Source organism: Neurospora crassa, linkage group VI (assembly GCF_000182925.2).
Source record: "Neurospora crassa OR74A linkage group VI, whole genome shotgun sequence".
In the NCBI taxonomy this organism is placed as follows: Eukaryota; Fungi; Ascomycota; class Sordariomycetes; order Sordariales; family Sordariaceae; genus Neurospora; species Neurospora crassa.
The window spans coordinates 2735757-2756785 of record NC_026506.1 but is presented as its reverse complement, the minus strand read 5'-3'; the positions used below and the strand labels follow the sequence as shown (position 1 = coordinate 2756785).

Here is a 21029-nt window from a genome sequence, read left to right as displayed (position 1 = left end):
ATACCGTTCTACCTAGGTACCTACCTCTACTCAGCATCACCTAGCTACATACCTCTACATAATCGCAGACGGAGTCAGGGGAAGCTCAGCCCAAGTCCGACGGCAAGGGGATCAACAAGGTACTCAAAATACCTACTAGTCAACGAGGGCAAGGTGTACACTAACCAGGAAGAAAGCTGCCAAATTTCACTTGATGAAAAGCGCACGGAGAGACAGTTGTTGTTTCCAAATCTGGTGCAGCGGGCAGCCCAAAGTCGCTGTCAGGAAGAAGAAGAGAGTTGCTCCCAAGGCGGACCAACAGACCTACTACTGCCGTGTCATTTTTCGTTGCGTTGTGATACAGAACAGGATGATAAGCTCTTTGTCTCTCTCTCGGTCTCTTTCTCTCTCCTCTCAAGGGTAGATAGATCCCGACTCGCAACATGATGAGAAAAAAGCAAAAAAGAAAAAAATAGAGTTGCAATGAATTCCCAACCCATTTCCTTCCTACCTGCCATCCATCCACTCTCAAACATTGATCTCTTTTACAACACCCAATAAATACCTTATATATCTTTCATCGCCTTGCCGCCTCCCCCCATTCCATGACATTTGTGTCCCGATACGCCAATCCCGATGCTCGCTGCTGGGTTGTTTTTCGTGTTGTTTCTCCTCCTCCTCCCCCTTCTCCTCCTGCTGCTGCTGCTCTCGTTTACAAAGTCGAAAAGAAAAGGAAGATTAGCTAAGTACAATATGCTCTTGTCAAATGTCCCACTACCTCCTCTCGCACTATAAAGGAGCCTGAGCCCGTCTCTTATTCCTCGCCGGACAAGACGTTTGTCAAGCCTGACGTGCAGTTTAACCCACCAGAGTGATGGCCTGGGACTGGTACCACAGACTTCTTCAACCAGCTAGGCAGAGTCTGGACCAGCTGGGAGACGGGCCGTGGTCGGCCTACCACATGTCCTTTGCCTCGCCATCTTTGCCATTTTCTTGTTGTTGTTCCTGGCGGGCGCGAGATTCGTTCCGTTGTTGCTCGTATTCATAGATCTGAGCGTCATCAACGTACTGAGTGCCGCCGCCCGATGCCTCGCCATACCCATTTCCAGCCTGAATAAGGTGTTAGTATCTTCAAGCACAGCCATTTTTCGGCTTAGGCAAACGTTAACTTACGCGATGGTACTCAAAGTTGAAATCGCTTTGGCCAGACATCGCCGCCATTTGTTGTTCAAGGGCGAGTTGCTCCATTGCTCGCTGCTGCGCCGCCTTCTGTTCGGCTTCACGGCGCTTGCGCTCTTCCTCCAACCGCCTTTGCTGCGGTGAGGTGGGCACGTTGAGCTGGGGATGCATGGCCTGGACCTTTGCGAGATAAGAGTACATAAAGTTGCTGAGCAGGACTTGACTGTGTAAGGGTCGGCGGGGGTTCGCAAGCTTGATGTGAGCCATCCGGTAAATGGCTCGCTCTTCAATAATCGGGAAGCGAGTCCAAGAGTAGTCGACATCGGGAACAAGTTTTCGGCGAGGAGGTTCTGGAGTAAGTAGGGTTTGCTCCTTCTTCTTGGCAGGCTCCTTGTCAGCCTTCTTTTTGCCTCCGAAAAGACCACCAAAGAAGCCTTCCTTTTCCTTCTTGGTCTCCTTCTTCTTGTCCTCGTTCTTGTCGATACTATCCCGATCCAGCACCAGGCTCTCCCGGCCTTTGGAAGAGCCTTCAATCGAGTTTTGTAGAACGTCCAACCGGGTCGCATCATGGCTCTTGTCTCCGCCCTTGCTCTTCGCTTTCCGAGCTTGCTCCTCTTTCTCGCGCTCCTTTTCCTTCTCGCGCTTCTTCTTGTCCTTCTCATCACTCTTGAACCATTTCCATCCGGACGATTTGGTGGGGGCTTCAACCTCTTCCTTCTCTTTCGCCTTCTTGTCCGCTTTCTTCTCATCCGATGCCGGCGGGGGTTGCGTAATTACGCTCGGCGCAGAAGGCTTAGGCTGACTCTTGCCATTAGCTTGCGCTGTCGAATTGGTTGCGTCAATCGACGGACGTTTCTCGACGCGAGCCGACGGCTCGTCCGCCTTTTGAGTGGAGGATCTATCGGGCAGAGTCTGCTTATTTGTCTCTGCTGGCGGCGTCGCAACGATTGCAGGCACCGGCGGCGGGGCGGTTGTGGGTGGCGGTATGGGCGGAGGAGTCTTCTTGACAGGGAGGACTTCCGCTGGGGCCGGGGCAGGCGGGCTAGCCGACTTTGGTTCGTGCTGAAGAGCTCTGTTGGGTGTGTCTTCTAACGATCGTCGTACGGTTATATCTTTGGACGAACCCGAGGGATCGCGCGCAGAATTTTGCCGTGTGTGCAGCGATTTCTCGGGATGTGAGTAGAGATCAGCCAGGGCCGGCTCGGACTGTACCCTCTTCAGACCTTGACTTGACGCCTCGTCCATTGCCGGAACAGGGGGCATATCATCTTCAAGCTCGGATGACTGCCTTCCATGGGCCCTCTTCGAAAATGACGGTTTGTTCCCGCGTACACTGCCGCTTTTTCTGTATGTTGTCTTTGTGGAGCGTCTTAGACCCATACTTGGAGCAGGAAGTATCGGGATGTCACCCTCGTCCACCTCTTGGTGAGTCTCAAGCGCCAGTTTCTTGACTGCTTTCGAAGGATCATCTACCAACTCATTCAGGCTAGGTTCTGGGTTACCATCGCCATGTAGGGAGCGTTGCCGTTGCAGCCTTTCTGCGCCATCCACGTAGTCAATACCCTCACTCGTCGGCTTGATTTGGCGAGAGAGCATTGACTTCTTTCTCCTCAGGCCCCCTCCTCCACCTGTTGAGTCACTTCGGTTCAGGTCAATCGACAACATGGAGTCACTGGACCGCCGCTTTATTGCCTGCACGCGATTCTCCAGGAAGTCTTTGAACGCCGTAGGTTCGAGTTCCGGGTGTACTCTCGCAGGTACCCATAGCAAACGGGACGGGTCTGCTTCGTCATCTTCGCCCGATGGTGGACCAGACTGGACTAGGCCCATATTCGAGAAAGGAAGAAGATCGGGGTCGTTGAAATTCCCAACATCCATCGATAGCCGCCGCAGCGCCTGCAGATTACTCAACTCTTGTGCAATGTCGTTGGCGTCGTCGATATTCGTCATGGGGAACTGGGATGCCGACCCATCGGCCTGGAGTTCCCGTATCGAGCGCGCGGGCGAAAGCGGAGAGGCCGGTCTTTCTGACGAACTGCTCGTGTCGCTTGACTTCCTCACCGGGAGGGTGCTGGACTCCTTCGAGGTGCGTCCACCCATGAACCCATCATCGCCCCCCTCTCGGCCAGTGGTGGTGTCGTGTAGTGTTGACTTGGTCTTGTCTGAGGTTGTCCGGACGAGGCGCAGTTCATCCCCCGAGTTCTCCTCGGAGGGCTCCTCGGCGAGACTAGCGAGGCGCTCCAAGTGATCTCCCTGGGTCGCAATGAAGCTAAGGGGGCGGCTGGCCCGACGGCCGTCTTCGGGACCGGAGTCGTCGTCGTCGATGGTGTACATTGTTCCTATGGTCTCGGTGACGTGGCGGCTAGGATCGGATATCGACAGTCGGTCGTGGCCGCGTCGGCTGGCGAAACTGGAGCCAACATCGCCTTGGGGACGGGATGAGGTCTGCTGGAATAACAACAGGTTGGTCAGTCGAAAGGAGGTTCTCCCGATCCACAAGGACCCATAATTTTTTCATGTCTCTCCTGCAAAGACGATCGCCCAGGAAGCGACACGCGGTATCCATATTCGGAAATTGACGTGCGGCTCCGCCGAGAGCATGGATCCAAATCCCGGTATCCGGGGGTCGGGAACCAGCGAGGGAGGAAATGCGGACGCACCATCATCTAGACAAGAGAATAGAGGCCTATTTGGGGGGGAGGAGGATGGGCCGAATGCCACAGCAGCCCTCGGGTGCCTTTTTGTTTTCTTTGTTTTCTTCTGTTTTTTTTTTCTGCTTTCAAAACCAAACAGGGTCGTGGAGTGGTGTATTAGTCGTCTATCACAAGCAGATCAGCGAGACCTGGCGCGGATAGCGATGACCCCTCAGTTAAGAGGACAGGCAAGCAAGTAAGCAAGCAAGCAAGCAGTCAGACAGTATTGGCGACAGGTGTTGACAAGGCAGGGCTGGCAGGGCTGGCAGGTACAGCAGGTGCGCCTGGAGACAACGTCACAGGGCCTCCCGGGCTGGTGGTGGTGCTTCAGCTTTCGGGACGGAATCGGGGGGCCGGTAATATCAAGCCGTGATCGGACTAATCGATGTCTCGGTCGACTGTAGCATGCGGTCACGCTGTCTCAGAGGCGGAGGGCCAGGAAACGAGGGCTGGGCTTTGCGGGCTTTGCGGGCTTTGCTTGGTATCAGCGTGTGTGTATGGCGGGCGCCGGAAAAAAAAGACGAAGTGAGGGCGTATCACAATTTGGGCAGTCGAGGGGCTCGCTCTCGTTCGCTCGCTTGGATCGCTGCACCTAGCGTAGTGTAGTGTAGTGGCAGTTGGCGGGCTCGAATTGTCCTGGTCGTTTGGGCTATCGCTCGCTCGCTCGAGGACCTCGTTATCTCGTTCGGCACCTGGTTTGCTGGAGAGAGGGGAAAGAAAGCGGAAGGGCCCCTAGCAAGGTTGAAGATTGCAAAGTGGGAAGAAAGACTTGTATCTAGAAGACGGATGGGAAGAAAAAGAAGGCGTGGGCCGAGCGCAGATTGGGCGGTTCGTGTTGGGATTATTGGCCGTCGAGGTGGTGCTTCTTGGCTTGGGCAGTCAGTGGGTGCCAGTCCTTGTTGCTTTTGGCGTCCGGAGTGGTCCCGTTAGTGTGCACTCTAGAAGCCTGGGTCGTCTGGTCTCTAGTCGGATTAGGCGAAGGGAACTGAAGGCTCAAAGAGAAACGTAACACAGAAAGGGCAGGCATAAAGCTGGATGATGTCGCGCGAATGAATGATTGAATGGAGCACGCCCGTTGCGGGGATGCCTTGATTCCGTCCTCTTCGTTCCTCGCCGCCGTCCTCTTCCAGGCAGTTCCGTGCCGGCCTGTATACCTGTACGGGCAGTAAGGTAGCCAGGTCTCTCCCGCAATGACACGCACTTCCAGACTTTTGCGCCGCGTGGAATCGGTAAATTGATAAACTGGGCGAGGCCAGGGGACAGGCAATACCTGGACAGGGGCACAGGGGCACAGGGGCCCGGGCATCAGCAAGTGGACGGGACCCGTCACGGGCACAGGGGGGGCAGGCAGGCGCTCCCGGCTTTGTGGCCTGTGCCTTCAAGTCCAGTTCTCTCTTGCACAGGCACACTGGACGACAACCGGCGGGGGCAGGCAGGGCCTTCTGTTTTCTCAATCGCTTCGAGATCAGGCTCATTGGATTCCATCTCCATACTACGTCGATTCGTTCTGCTTGGTTCTCGCTGCATTAGCGCACCACGCCAACTTTGTGTGACGGCGAGCGACCTTCAATTGTCCCTGACCCGGGGCCCAACGCCCCCTCAAGTTTTCCCCCCTTTGTCACATGGCGGCCGGGGAAAAGCACCGGACTGGTACCTGTCAGAGGTTACCAGGGCGAACCAGCCAGGACCCGATCATCCACGCTATACGACAGATTGGCGGCCGTAGCCCCAGCATCCATCGCAAGTGGCCACCATGAACTCTCTCGGAACCTGTCTCCCTGTGTTGTGTAGAATGACATTACGCCGACCTTAACATCCACCCAGCTCGACTATCAAACAAACCAAGGTCCTCGACTATCGCCGATTCAAGCAATCATATCATATCACTTTACGGTTTGGGCTGTTGTCGCCTTGGCCGTGACAAGGGCGCTATTCCCGCCCCTTGTTGCCGAGGCTATTATAATCCTCTACCGAGATGATTCGTTACCGGCATCTCCATCCAGAGCACCCACCCCGTGGAGTCAGCAACTTCATTGTCAACAACACACTCGAGAGTCTGGCAACGTGGAGTCTTATAACTCGAGTTGCTGGTGTTCCAGCCTCAGCAGACAAACAGATATAAGTCGAGGAAGAAGCGTGATTTTCAATTTTTTTCGTCTTTGGTGCAGTCTCTCAAGCAGTCAATGGCCTTCTTTTCCCCTATTGTTACAGGACCATCATTGAAGACCCCCCAACTGCTTGGGACCCCCCGGAAGTCCCATACCATTTAATCCATTTGCAACCCTGGGCGTTATTGGGGCGCAATGGTGAAGCCATGACGACCTGTGTGGTACTACGGTCGTACCAGGCACTCGAGTGTAACCTATTGGCACATGGTCGAGTGATGTTTTGCACAAAAGTCTGATCCCATCGCAAACCGAATGCCAAACGCTACTACGTTCGGGGCTGGCGGGGAAATTGAGCATAAGCCAAGACGGCTGCCACCGGTTCATCCGGAAGTAGGACTTCCAGGACGGGGATTGCCATCGAAAACTCGGACGTGTTCATCCCAGGAGTTCCGTATCTTGATCCTAGAGAAGCCCCGCTGCTCCGATGCCCTCCGGATGGCTTAGACGTGTAGAGTGCCGGCTGCCTTTGCCAGGATTTCCATACGAGATGCAAAGATGCCAGTCCTGAACAGGCCAGTCGAACAACTGTCTACCCTGTTTAAAAAAAGAGAATAACACCGAATGGCATCCCTTTGTGCATCACGCACGTCTGGATTGAGTACTGTAGACTCATCTGCCGGCACTAGCTACCTAGGTACACATGTCAGGCACACCGTCGCCTTTAAGTATCCTGCACATTGATTCCCAAATGACTGCGTCTTGTAAGACTTTCAACTAAAGTTACCTCAAGCCCCTGGAAAATTGACTGACTGTTCGCCTGAAGTCGTCACCTGGCTCGGCTCTGTTCAGGGGTACATCAGTTGAGGGTTAGGGTTACTAGCACCGTGAAGCCAAAAATCCAGAGAACCATCACGGAACTTTGGCGATTGGCTAGAGGTACCTGGTACCTTTCTACTACCATAGTACCTGTTTGGTGAATCTGGGGAACACCAGGAGCACAACGAAATGATTGAAAATGCCACAATAACTGTTCAACTCTACGCAGACGCATGTCGAAATCCATTAATTAATAACTTCAGTAATCACAAAAAACGGAAAGTTGAAGGTTCCTTGCCATGAGCAAATCGGAAAAGAAGTCTCGTCGTTATTAGTACAGACTAAGCAGATAGTCTGCAGGTAAGCCATTAACCCAGAATAAACAGCCCCCCCCCCCCTCCGCCGCACAAATCCCATTAAATATTCCAAACAGTAATTACCTATTATACACTCCAACTCAACATACAACTCGCCATCATACTCACCATCTTCAGGTCAACCCTCACATCTAAGGCCCAGCAACATTCTGCCGATAAGTCTCAAAGGCACTGTGCATATAAGCCTTTTGCAACGGGGTAAACTCCTCCATACAACCACTGTTTTTTTTGTTTTCTTATCGTTAGCAATCTTTCTCCCCTCTCCCTTTCCCAAACCCAAAAACCACCAACAGTGACCACCAGGGACCACACGAAGGAAAATGGAAAACAAACTCACTCATCAGAATAATCCATAAAGTTATGGATCGGATCCAAGCCCTCCTGATCCGGGCAACTATCCCTTCCAACCGGGCACCCATAAGCCGGAGACGCCTCAAAGGGAGTATCCGCAATCATATCCCCTTTGCCCTCACACCCACCCGCGCCAAAAGTATGATCGAGACCAAACCAATGCCCGGTTTCGTGGGTGGCCGTCCTGCCCAAGTTGTAGGGGGCATAGTTGCCAAACGGCAACGTGTCGGAGCGAATGACGACGCCATCGAGAAGGAAGATGTCTTTGGGGCTGGTGGCATCCTGCCGCTCTCCAGTGAGGGAGACGGGGAAGTGCGAGTACCCGAGCAGGGAATCGGGGAGGGTTAAGGGGAAGTAGAGGTTCAGGTCCGAGTAGTCGCCTCTGCGCAGTTGCGATTTGAAGGCATATTCTTCCAAGCCGTTGGCCCAGTCATTGTCGATGGTGTAGGAAATGTTTTGCAGGTTGAAGGAAAGTTTGGCGGAGCTGAAGTCGGCGTTGAGGACCGAGATTTGCTCGTGGATTTGGGATTCCTTTATGACGGTGAAAATGTTTTCATTAGCAGATGAAAGGAAGGGGTAAGTTATGAGTGTGGTAGGTAGGTAAACTAACATCAAGATACCCATCTTCCACCTTGGTACCATTCGCCAAGACGTGAACATAGACTTTGATCACCTTCTCATCCACATCTTGGAGTTCCGCCTTTTGGAAGTTTGCCTTAACCGCAGTGAGCTTGGTCATGGCCTTGGTGGCCAGCGTGTTAAAGCTGGTCACCTGGTCGGGGGTCATGCCTGGTGTTCCGCATCTCCTGGCGAAGACGGTTGAAGAAGCCATCATGGCCGCCGCGGCCAGAACTGCCTTGCTGAAGATCATCTTGAACCGAGTCAAGAAATTACAAGAAACACAGGAATTCGAAAATAAAGAACGAAAGACGAGAATATGGCAATGGACCCTGAGACTTCCATCTTCACCAGGACCATGGGAAGGACATGTTCAAATTTATATGGATTTACCACTGATATCACCGGTCGCTATGAATCGTGATGTTTGCCCGCTATGTTTTCCAACGATGGTTTCTCGTACATGGCAGTGTCATACATAGTGATAACCTGCAAGAATTGGGTATATCTAATGCCCATCCCGCCAACTTGGAAGTTGGTGAATAGAAATAGAATTTAGAGGCTGTGCTTTGCTTCGACTTTGCGTTGTGCCACACGTCGTGATGTCAGTAGAGAGCTTGAAGCGAATAAACATGGTGATGGAGTGAGGTTTTACTCTAGGCCCTGGTCCCTGTAGCTGTAGGTAGGTACGCTGCTAGTGTACAGCCTCTGGTGGGTTCAGGTTTGCGATCTTCCATAACACGCTTACCCGTAGGTGGTGTTGGATAAACAGTCCGGATAACTCACTAGGTCTGGTTTAGTATAGACAGTCCGTTACTGGTTTTGCATGTTGGCTCGAGACCTTGGGTCAACTTCCATACGTAGGCATATTTAGACTTGTAAATATGCTATGCCAAGTAAAATACACTGTACATATCAGATCTTGCTGACGTCTTTCGGATCCGTACCTAGAGGTAACCTTCCATTCAATACTTGAAGGGTTTGGGACAATTCGAAAGACATCTCGTCTTGTGTAGTAGTAGTCCCCGGATACCAAGCTCACAAACAAGGAAGTCAGTACTAAATCATATAAGCGTGTCCGGCCCGTTTTTAACCAACTTACCCGAATAATAGGGGTTTGGTCTTGGTTCGACCCAGCGGTACGCTGCTGGGAACAGTGTTCTTACACTCGTAGTGATGATTTCATCTGGCCTTGACGGGAAGTTGGGTACGTATGTTGGTAGTAACAGAACCAGGGTAGTTGAAAAGTGAAACAGTCTCGAAATGTTGGTCTGGTTCTGTATTCATATGTACTCGAGGATTTCCTAAGACATTCTGTAAGCACAAGACGTCATTTATTACACTACAACTTAACTTGTCAGGATCCCGGATTCCGAGCACGGTGAGACAGACTACCATAGTGACCTATACGGCAACATATCTCAACTGCATCTCGTTCGATTTCTTCATGCTGGCGACCCACTTATAGAGCGCAAGCGCCTAATAAAAGTCTTTATCGTCCGCATTCCAATCTTTCATTCAATCTTGTTGGGTATAGTGCCTAATGGTTGATGGGTCAGTTGCAGGTGAGGAGATAGAGGCCAGGCGCGGATTCTTTGCGCTTCGCCCAAATCAAGCGCCGTTGTAAGACGAACGACACGATGGATGCAATAATTTGCAAAATGATTTAATTCTATTGTCTCGAGAAGAAACTAACTACTACGTAGCGGTTCGTAGCCTTAGATTTTATACTTCAATGCTGTACAGGCAGTTGAATACCCTGTCGGGCCTGCTTGCCGGTCTAATAGTCGTCCCGACTACTATCCGACCGATTGCTCCTCTTACAATGCCCCCTCGATAATAATAATTGTTTCGATTATTTTTAAATATATAAAGGTAGGTGTAAGGATAGTAATTATAATCCGTAGTATAGTTTTATAAAAAGAAAAAGAAGGAAAGGAAATATTATTCGTCGGTTAGTAAGGTTATTAGTTGATCTCTCTTCCCGGGTAATAAATTTAATTAAATAACCTTAAAAACGACGTTTAGTATTCGAGTATTATTATCTTTACTAATAATTATCCTTTATAGAAAGATTATAATACGATTAATTAATAATAAGGAAAATAAAGAAGGAAATAGTATTTAGCTAGACTATAAATATTAAATAAAGAACCTTAATTAAGAATAAAAGAGAAGGGAATAGGAAAGAAATAGCCCTATTAGGAAATATAATAATAAGATTAAGTAATTTAATAAGGATAAAATATCTTTAATTATTATTTATTATTATATTCTAATTATCGCTAAATTAAATTTTAATAACGTCCGGAGTAGTAACTAAGTTAATAATAAGTATTAGGGCAATAAATACTAGAGTAATAAGCGTTAGGGCGATAAATATTAAGGTAATAAGTGTAATAAGCGTTAGGGCGGCGGCTAATTCGGCGATAGGCGTTGTAGGTTTAATAATTTATTTTTCGAAGTTTATTTAAAGTCCGGACTTTATATAAATATATTATTGCCCGGCCTATATTTCTATAAAGTACGGGTACTTAAGGCTATTAGGTAAATAGATAGTTTTAATAGCGTTATTAAATTCTAATTCGTTCTACGCGATTTAGGCTACGTACGGCGTTTTAAATACTATATTAATCGCTATACTAATTTTAAATCTTCGATTAATAGCTATGTTAATATTATTCTAGTAGTTGGCCGCGTTTATAGCTTTATTTTTAAGTAGATTTTTAATAATTTTAAATATTTCCTTAGAATAGTATATTATATTTCTTATTCTATTTACTAATTATTAGTACTCTTTAACTATAAAGTTATATCTCTATTAGAGGCTATTATATTTATTATAGAGATTAATATATTTATTATTCAATTTACGGTAATTGTTATATTGAATTTCTAAATCCTTATATTATTTGTTTTATTCCTTGCGAATTTCGTAATAAATTTATCGGAGTTTATTTAGTTCGGCCTAAATTATATCCCGAAATTTCCGTTTTTTAATTAGACTATTATTGATAGTATTAGTTAGGCGTTTAATTACCGCTAAATTAATAGTATTATTATTAACAGTATTTATTAATTAAATAGTATTAATTATAGTTTATATAATAGTAGCCGGCTTTATAATATTCGGGGTGGGGACGATTGGCTTAGATTAATTAAGAACGCTCCTTAATTCGGCTAAATTTTTAAGGTAAGCGAATTACTAATTGTAGTGTACTTTAATAATAGCCGCGTACTATATATTAATTAGTCCTATATCCTTTAAATAAATGGCTATAATATTATATATTTTTAATTTAAATTGTTCGTAGGCAATAATATATATATCTACCGGTTTATTTGTATTGAATATTTAAACGGCTTTATTAATAATAAAGTCGAGTATTTCTTTTATTTTATATTGTACTAGCGGCGCTATATCGTTATTCTAATATATTAGGATTGTAGATTTGTTATTATTGTAAGTACAGTATTAATTAACTTTAATTATTAATATAAGGTTAGCGGCCTTTAAGTTACTAAATTATTCTATTATATTATAATTTAAGGTGAGTATTATAAAGTAGGCCGCTTTAATTATAATATAGTTTAGCGGTTTAATACCGTTTTCGACGATAGTATTATTAATCCTTTTCTATAAATTAGTGCCTTTAATAGTAGCGATAGTTTTAAGGGCGTTACGATTACGGCTATAGTAGTTATTATTGGATATCCGTTTATAAATACTATAATTTATAAGTACGTCTATTACTATAGCTATTTCTTCTATAGGTAGGTAATTATAAATAATTTCTTCGATTTTAAATAATAAATCGTTATTAGCGTATTCGGCTTAAAGTTTGCCAATTCGTTTCTTTAATAGTAGTTAAATCTATTATTATCCTGCCTACCTTTATACGTTAATTAAGTATATAATTATCGCTTTATACTATTTATTATTAGTATTTATTTTTAGCAGTTATATTCGATGGATAACGTATTATATTTATATTAATAGTAAGGTAAATAAGTATTAATATCCTTGTAAATTAATTTATAGTTTATTTGGCGATAGTATTAGTATTAGTAGTAGTAGTAAGGTGAGGGGGTATTAAGATCCTTATAAATTAATTTAAAATCTATTTAATAATAGTATTTCTTATTTATAAAGCGATAGTATAGGGGTTAGGAGTAGTAGCAATAATTATTTTAGCAATAATAGTATAATAGATAATAATTATTTAGAGAATAATAGTATACGAGGTAATAGTTATAGCGGTAATTGAATTAGGGATAAGAAGGTTTTTATATTTAAAATATACTTTCTAATAAATTTTATTACTAATAATACTTCGGATAGGGTAAAGAGTAGTATTATATTTAAGGTTACTAATATTTTATTTTATTTATATTTCGTTAGGATAGTAATAATAATATTCAATTTAGGAATATAATTAACTTCGATAATTCTATTTAATACCGTTTTATTTATATAAATAAATAATTTAGGATTAATAGAATAATACTTTTTGTAGTTACGTACTAAGTCCTATACGTTTTTTATTAAACTATTAATATATAATCCTCCTCGAGGATACTATTCGTTATATTCGGTACTATAACCCTTATATTTAACTTAATACTCAATTAACAGTTTACTTTTATACTATAATACTTTCTAATTTATTATTTTTTTAATTTCGTATAACTACCAATTATCGGTATTGCCCTCAACTATAATACAATTATTTAATTATTCTTCGTAATAAAATAGGTCTTAACCGTAGGGGTATTCCTTTAAATAGTTTATTAAAATAACCGGATGAATTTTCTATATAAGTAGCAGCTCGAGTTTGTATACTAAATTATCAATTTTATATTTAATTTTAAATAGGCCGGTTTATTAATTGGTATATTTATATAATTTAGTACCTAATTGAGTATAGTTTTTATATAATTATAATATTACTTTATTCCCTTAAGTGAATTATAGTAGCCGATAACCCTTATTAAATATTAATTTATATTTTATTGTAGCCTAATTAATAGCTTTAATTGCCTTATAATAATATAGGCGCTTAATAATATTGAAATCGTTATTTTAATAATCTATTAGTTTAAGGAAATCGAGTGCTATATTAGGTTTGAATCCTATTACAATTTTATTAGGCGTATAGCCTAACAATATTAAAAGGCTATTATTAAGGTTGTATTATAAGGTAAGAAGGATGTCTAGCTAGGGGATATTGGGATTCTCTACGATATAATAGCGGATAGCGATTTCGATTTCCTAATTATAGCATTTAATTTAATTATTGGATTTTAAATTCTATATAGTAATATAAAAAATTATTATATTAAGTCTTAAAAAGACCTCTTTCTATATTGTAGATAAGAATTTAGAGTCTCTATCAGTAATTAATACTTTGAATAGTCCCTAATCGTATAATAATAATATAATAATAAGGCATTTAACTTATTATTTTATAGTATAATTTATTCGTCTAGGAATTAAAATTGTCTTTTTACTAAAATTATATATAATAACTATTAAAGCGTTATAATATTCTCTACCCTATATTATAAATCGGTTAATTTGGTTAGGAAGACCGGTAACAAAGTCTATATAAATTATATAAAAGGGTATCGGTTAGGGCTTAATTAATTTTATTTACTTAGGAGTAGCTTTGCAATCGGTCCTAGATTTCAAGTATTAAAGGTAGTAATTTACGTATCGCCTTAGGACTTTTATTATATAGGGAAAGTAGAATCTTTCTAATTCTTATATTATTTTCGCCGGGCCGAAATAGTAGCGTTTATTATATACGAGCGCGAATACGTTTTATAGGGCGTTATTCGGGACGTATAGCTTTTCTTTACCTATATAAGGAAAGTAGTATAGTAGGCCGCTATTAAATTGGAAGGGAAATTGTTTATTAGTATTGAGGCCTAATTTTATACTATACTCGTTATATTCTTTAAGTTTCTATATAATAATTATATAATATTTATCCTTTTTATAGCTTTTAATAAACTTTATTTTCGTATCTTTATTTATATAGACGTAGATTGCGTAGGCAGCTTCTTTCTAAATATCGTTAAATTCGCTTATATTTAATTGTAGTTTAAGTTTATTACCGGGCAATTTAAATAATATATTTAGAATAATATTAATTTTACTTAATATATAGCGAACGTTGAGGTTGAATTGAGATAAGTATATTAATACTATAATAAGCTTTAAGTTTAATTTAGTAAGATTGGTAGTATTTAAATTAGTCTATTTTATAATACTAATTAGAGTTCGATAATTTATAAGTATAATAATAGATTTAGTATAAAACTATATTAATTAATAAAAAGAGTAGTACACTTAAATTAAATAGGCTATTTCCAATTCTATTAACTAATAATTTTTTTCTACAACGGATAATCGTTTACTATAAAATAAAATAGGTTAAATTTTATAAATAGGGATAGATTTTCCGTCCTACCAGTTACCCTCGATATAGAAGACTATAATACCGAATCCCTATCTTTTTGAAGCATCGATCTTGAAGAATGTAATTCGATTAGGGTAGTAGTAGAAGACTACTATCTCTTTAGTTAATTAATCTTATAGTATAGTAAATATTTACTTTTTAAAATCGGTTAGTATAAAGCTTAATATATTTGTAAATATCTTTTATACTACTAGGGATTTCTTTTTTAATATCTTGCCCTCCTTCTTACTAGATTTAATAAGCTTAACTTTCCTTTCTTCTAGCGGACTAATCTTTTAGGCGAATTAAGGGATAAATTGTTTAAAAAAATTGGTTAAATTAATATAGTATTTTAGTAATATTAAATTGGTTAATTATTAAATATTCTATATAGTAGTAATACAATCTATCGTTATAGTTATACCTAAATTATCAATATAGTAACTAAGTAAACGAATAGATAGGTAAGTAATAAATGATTTTTTTAGTATAATATTAAAATTAATTTTTTTAAAGAATTTAAAAATAATTTCTAAATATTTAAGATAGTCTTCGGCCGTATTACTAAATATTACAATATTATTAATATATTCCGTTATAAATATATAATATAAATAGAGTTTACGGTTAATAAATTACTATATATAAACCGGCGAGTTCTTATAGCCTATTAATACGATATTCGATTGCTCTAGCCCTTTCGGACTAATTAGGATTATTTTATTTTAATAGGGTAAATAAACGCTAATTTAGTAAAAGAACGCCGAATTATTAAAGTAATTAGTAAAGTTTTTACCCTTTATTTTAATAATAATTAAGTCCTAGGTTAGTAGAGGGTATAAATTATTAATAGTAATACGGTTCAACGGCCGTAGGTCGATTATAATGCGACCCTTTCAAATTCCATCGATAATACGCTATATAATAAAGTATAGGTACCTAAATAGTATTATTCGGTATATCTATTTAAGTTTATTATCCTAATATATTTTATTTAGTATTTTATTAAGGAATTAATAGTCTTAAATTCCTAATTAGTATAGCCTAGATAATACTTTCTACTTATATTAATTTTCAACGAAGTTAATACGAAGTATATCTTTATTATTTATTTTAATAATACCCCGCCTATTATATATATTATATTTATTTAATAAAGTTTTAATGCGTTATACGTACGTAGGGTCGCAATTATAGATTTTAATACTATAAATAGATTTAATTTCTAAGATATTCTTATTTTTATTTATATTAAGGGATAAACTTTATTTTAAAGATTCGTAGAGGAGTTTCAACGTATCTTCTTTAATTAATTTGTAATTAGGGGCGTTATAGATTATATTATTAATATTATATATAGTAGATATATCTAGAGTAAGTATAATATTTTTGAACTCTATTATAAATACGAATTCTTTATTAAGTTGAACTTTCGCTACAGCTAATAGAGCTTAAGCTTACGCAAAGGAAATAGCTTAGTAGCTATTGCTATTAAAATCTTTAATTATACCTATTTGTTAGAAGCGATAAATATATATTAATTTATTAGTAGTATTAATAATATTTATAAACTTAGGAATTTTAATATTAAGTAAATAATTTTAAACGTAGGAATATTTAGCTTCAAAAATATATTCTTTAAGTACGCCTACTAGGGATTTATTAACGACGTATATAAAATCGATAGGGATTAAGCGTTCGGAGTATAGTAGAATAACTATATTATATATTACTAATACCTTTCGACGGACCGGTTTAATAGTACAATTAATTATTATAATTATATTACTATATATTGGGATACGTATAGTATTCGATAATGTATTGATAATAACTTAGTTCGGTTAAATTTATTACGTTCCTAGTAATAACTTCGCTATTAACCCTTTAATTACCTATACAATTAATATAAAGGTTTATCTCGCTAGGCGATTATTAATAGTACTTTCGATAAAAAGGTTAAACGTTATTCGTTTAATTAGGACGATACGACTACCGACGATATTGAAAGATTTTATTTCAGAATTATCGAATTTAATATCCGGGCTTCTATTAATTTATTATTCGTTAATTAGAATATTCGAATAGCCAGTATCTATATATATAGAATATTCGTCGCTTTCTAATTACAAACGAACCTTTATTTAAAGGTAGCTATAATATATAAGGTTATTTAATAGCTTCGAAGGGCCCTAATCGACTTATTCCGCTACTTTAAAGGCTTTTACTATATTATTACTTATAATACTATTTATTACGAAACCTACTAAGCTTTGGCTTTTGTTAATTCGCGGGAGCGATTAATTTAATTAATAAAGTTGGAATTGATCGGTTTCGGGTTTTAAACCTAATAGTTTTAGGTTAATATATAAATTAGTATAAATATAGGTAAATATTTTACTACGTATAGGGAAGATTTCGTTATATTTTCTATATATTCGACGGTTTATATTATATAATAATAGGTAAGTAGAATTAGAATTAATATTAGATTTAGAATTAATAGTAATAGGGATGCTTATTAATATATTGTTTAGTAAGGGTTTAACGGCTAGAAATATTTCCTCCTCCCCTAAATTATAATTCTAATTTACTTCCTCGAAATTTTATTCTTTAAATTATTCTCCTTTAGAATTAGGCTTGTCTATCTTTATATAAGTTTAACGTTTATCCTCAATAGTATAGACGCTATTATAGGGTAGCCCGAATTTAATATATCGCTGATAAATATATTAATACAAGCGATTTTACCAACGCTAACCTCGGCCGGATAAGCCGCTACGCTAGCTAGATAACGGGCTATTATACTTACGAAATAAATTATAATAACCATTCCCCAATAAATTATAATAGTTATATAAAGATAACCCTTATCAATACAATTATAAACTACTTTAATATCCGTTAGACGGTCCGTAATATATTCTATAATTTTCAGAATTACTATAATTAGAAGGGCTTGAAAATAGTCGTTAATAATTATTATTATAATTAAATACTAAATTAGGGTAGCTATAGCAGCGATTATCCTATTCCTAAAGCGCTATTTCTATATCCTCTTCAATATCTTACTCCCGCTTTATAAAATTTATAGTTTTAATAGCTTTAATATTCGGGAGCTTACTATTGAATTCGGCTCTTAGTATCTGTTTATTGAAATTAGTATTATAGCTTCCTAAATTATTAATAATTTTAAGATAATAGGTTTCTATACGACGGTTTACGTACGTCAATTATTTATTAAGGGTTATATTATCGGTTAGTTTAATAATTAAATCCTTTAGCCTAGGGTATAGATAATTGTAAATGCGTACTATATATATACTTCTATCCTTTTCGCCCAACTCTTTAGAATATTAGATAACTTCTATTATAATATTATAAGGTAGTTTACTAGAACGATAATTGTTATATAAGTATTTTAATACATTGAATTTAGCTAGTACTTAAGTACAGGGTATCTTCTAATATATAAGAATTATAATGTACTAGCTTTTAAGATTTTATTTTATTACTATACGGGTTTTTATATTAAATTAATTTATATACTATATTTTTACTCCGCTTATAAATAATTAGTATAAGTTCTTCCGGAGGGTATTAGCTTTAAGATTATTATTAATAGTATTATTTTTAATACTTTTAATAAAGAGGTATAATAATGTAATATATATTTTATCTTTTAATTAAAAGTAATTACCTTCCGTATTACTATCTTTTTCTTTAGTATTAGGCTAAAAGTAGCCTATTATCGAGATTTTCTAGCCGCTTAGGGTAGTAGATTGGAGGGAAGTAGTAAAGCGGTTAGTTATAGTTTCGAATTTATTATTATTAATTTTATTTATAATTTTAATTATATACGTAATATAGTAGAGCTCTTTATTAGTAGTTATATCCGATGTACCGGTTAAACTAGTATTATTATTATTAGTTATACTCTAATTACAATTATTATCTCTAATAGTAATATTACTACTAGTATTTACCTATACGGAATTTATATTACTAGTTTTTTACTTAGTTAATTAATACCGACGTTAAATAGCTATTTAGAATCTACGGGGTATACGAAATAGATTTTATAATACCTTCTATAATTACTCTTTAGAAAATTAGAAAGTAGAAGGTAGTTTAATTATATATTAATCCTTAGGGGGTAGTCCGGTAATATTGGGGGAGAAGGAGAATTAGGTTGGGGAGAAAGGAGGTTATACCAATAATTAGGGTTTTAGTAAGGGCGTAATTATAATACTAGGAGGACTTCGTAATTTGTATTAGAGGGTATAGGGACGAGGGAGAATAATATTTAGGAGTAGGGTTTTAATAAATTTAAGAACGTTAAATAATAATTTAATTTTAATTAGTACTTTCCCTTTCTATTGTTTTAACAGCCTTAAGGGCGTTATTATACAAGTATATTATTTATTTAATTATAAAGAAGGAGTTTAGGGTTTCTATTATTTAGGTACCTTCCCGGGGGGTTTTAGGGATACTATTCAATTTATTAGCAATTATTTATTAATAATTAACGTTTATTATCGAAGGGCTATCAATAAATTTAAATTAATTATAATTATAATTAATAGTTTAATTAGTTTATTCCTTCTTATAAATACTATTTTTATAGGGTATAATTAGTACGCTAATATATTATTTAATTTACTAGAGGAAATCGAATTTAAATTTAAAGAAATTATAATTACTATTCTACTTTATATTTCCTAGGATAATAAATATATTAACGGTTAATTTAGTTTAACTAGGGGAGACGTTTATTGGAATTTAATATTTATTAGGTATTAGGCTGTACGATTAATTAGGTTTATTATAGCGTTAGGAGGTGTATTGGGTATAAATATATTTAATTCGACCGATTGTTCGCGTTTATAAGGATACTATATTTAATTTAATCTATATAGGTTAAAGGGTATTGGTAGTTCGGTTATTATTACATTACTTTCGGTTTTATACTTTATATTTATTATTTTAATATTAGTATTTAGCGAAATATTTTTAATTTCTTCATTGCGTAGCAATATATTTTAGAGTAAGTTTAATTTATTATTATTATTATATTAATTATAATTATCGTTAAGGAATAGTTCAATATCCGGCGAAAAAAAAAATTTATCCGTTAAATTAAGAGGATTACAATTATTAAAATTGAATAATATTAATTAAGTAGTAATTTTAATAATATTAGTAGTTTGGCTGTCTTCCTCTCTATTATTTACGGGTAGTTTATTAAGCAGTTGGACGTTAGGTTATAAATATAAAAGAGGTAATTCCACTAGCGTAGTTAATTTTAATAATTAATTATTAGTATTATTAGTATTTTTAATTACAGGTTCTTTAGAACCCTTTAGGTTTCGTTATTAAGTAATAAATATTTTTACGTTAGGGTTTGGCGTTTAGTTACTTTATATACCGTTTTAATTAATAGTTAGTTTATTATAAATTTTTTAGGTAGTAAATTACTCGTTACAAAAGTATTAGTTATTATATAGTTAATTCTTATTTTGTTCTATTATAGTAGGGAGAGGTATAGGGAATAGTTAATAATTAATTACTAATTGAATTTATTGTTATTAATCGACCGGCTTATTATTTCGTTCGATTAATAGTAAGGTTAGTTAAGGTAGCAGTACTAATTTAAATATTGTATTAAAGAATTATTTAGGGATATAATAATTAAGAATTTAATTTTTTGGGTAGGAGGTTAGAAGGATTTATTGAGATTAATATATTAATTATATTATAGATAATAAGGCGATTAATGTATTCTTGTTGGTTTAAAGTAGAATTGCGATAATTCGGTTAAATACTTCGTATTTTAATTGAGAAACTCTATTCGCACGGGGAGAAAACTCTATTCGCACGGGGGGTAAAAAGTGAAACTTGACTATGTCTTTTTATATCTTTAAAACTATAGTAGAGGGTCGTGAGGTATTAATACCGTTGAGAGGGTATTTGAACGTTGTGATAATAATATATATCTTGATTGAATATATGTAAGATGATGATCTCGAAAAGAATCCAAATTAGGAGGCTTACACACAATCGAATAACCAAAGCGCACAAGCCTTATCTAATCTATAGGATCCACATACGTAGGTAGGCTCCCGTGGGAGCGGTTTATTCAATTAAATAAACCCGACCAACCGGGCTGCGCCATCCAGTTAGGTAATTTAATATATAATAACACTAGCGATACTATTTTAATATTAAATTCCGGCCGCGAAAATAAACTACTACTATCCTTAGTAGTCTAATATACATATATAAATAGCCTTATTTATTTCCTTCTTAACTTTAAATTTCTACTATAAATAGGAACCTCGTATACAGGTAGCTCCTTCTCGTCTTACTCAAAATAAACCTTCCTTCCTTTTTTTAGTACAACCTTCGGCTTACCTTTTTATAATCTTCCTAATCGCTCCTAAT

General features: G+C 37.8%; 2 protein-coding genes across 3 annotated transcripts; both read right to left on the bottom strand.

Annotated features, from left to right (window-relative positions):
* Nucleotides 1–108: 108 nt before the first annotated feature.
* Nucleotides 109–5072, bottom strand: NCU09860. 2 transcript variants are annotated; one of them, XM_011396709.1, is made up of 4 exons: nt 4392–5072; nt 3819–4323; nt 1153–3603; nt 109–1089 (listed from the first exon to the last, which is right to left on the bottom strand). In XM_011396709.1, exons 2-4 carry the CDS (start codon nt 3822–3824, stop codon nt 934–936), a joined length of 2613 nt encoding a protein of 870 aa, XP_011395011.1. In that variant the 5' UTR covers nt 3825–4323; nt 4392–5072; the 3' UTR covers nt 109–933. The 2 variants fall into 2 exon arrangements, with proteins under 2 accessions (XP_011395011.1, XP_011395010.1); XM_011396708.1 differs by having other exon boundaries at nt 3819–5072.
* A 2211-nt stretch (nt 5073–7283) lies between these two features.
* NCU09859 (metalloprotease 1) lies at nt 7284–8374 on the bottom strand (the record flags this gene model as incomplete). The annotated part of the gene is made up of 3 exons (XM_955083.1): nt 7284–7371; nt 7490–8034; nt 8114–8374. 3 exons carry the CDS (start codon nt 8372–8374, stop codon nt 7284–7286), a joined length of 894 nt encoding a protein of 297 aa, XP_960176.1.
* Nucleotides 8375–21029: the final 12655 nt, after the last annotated feature.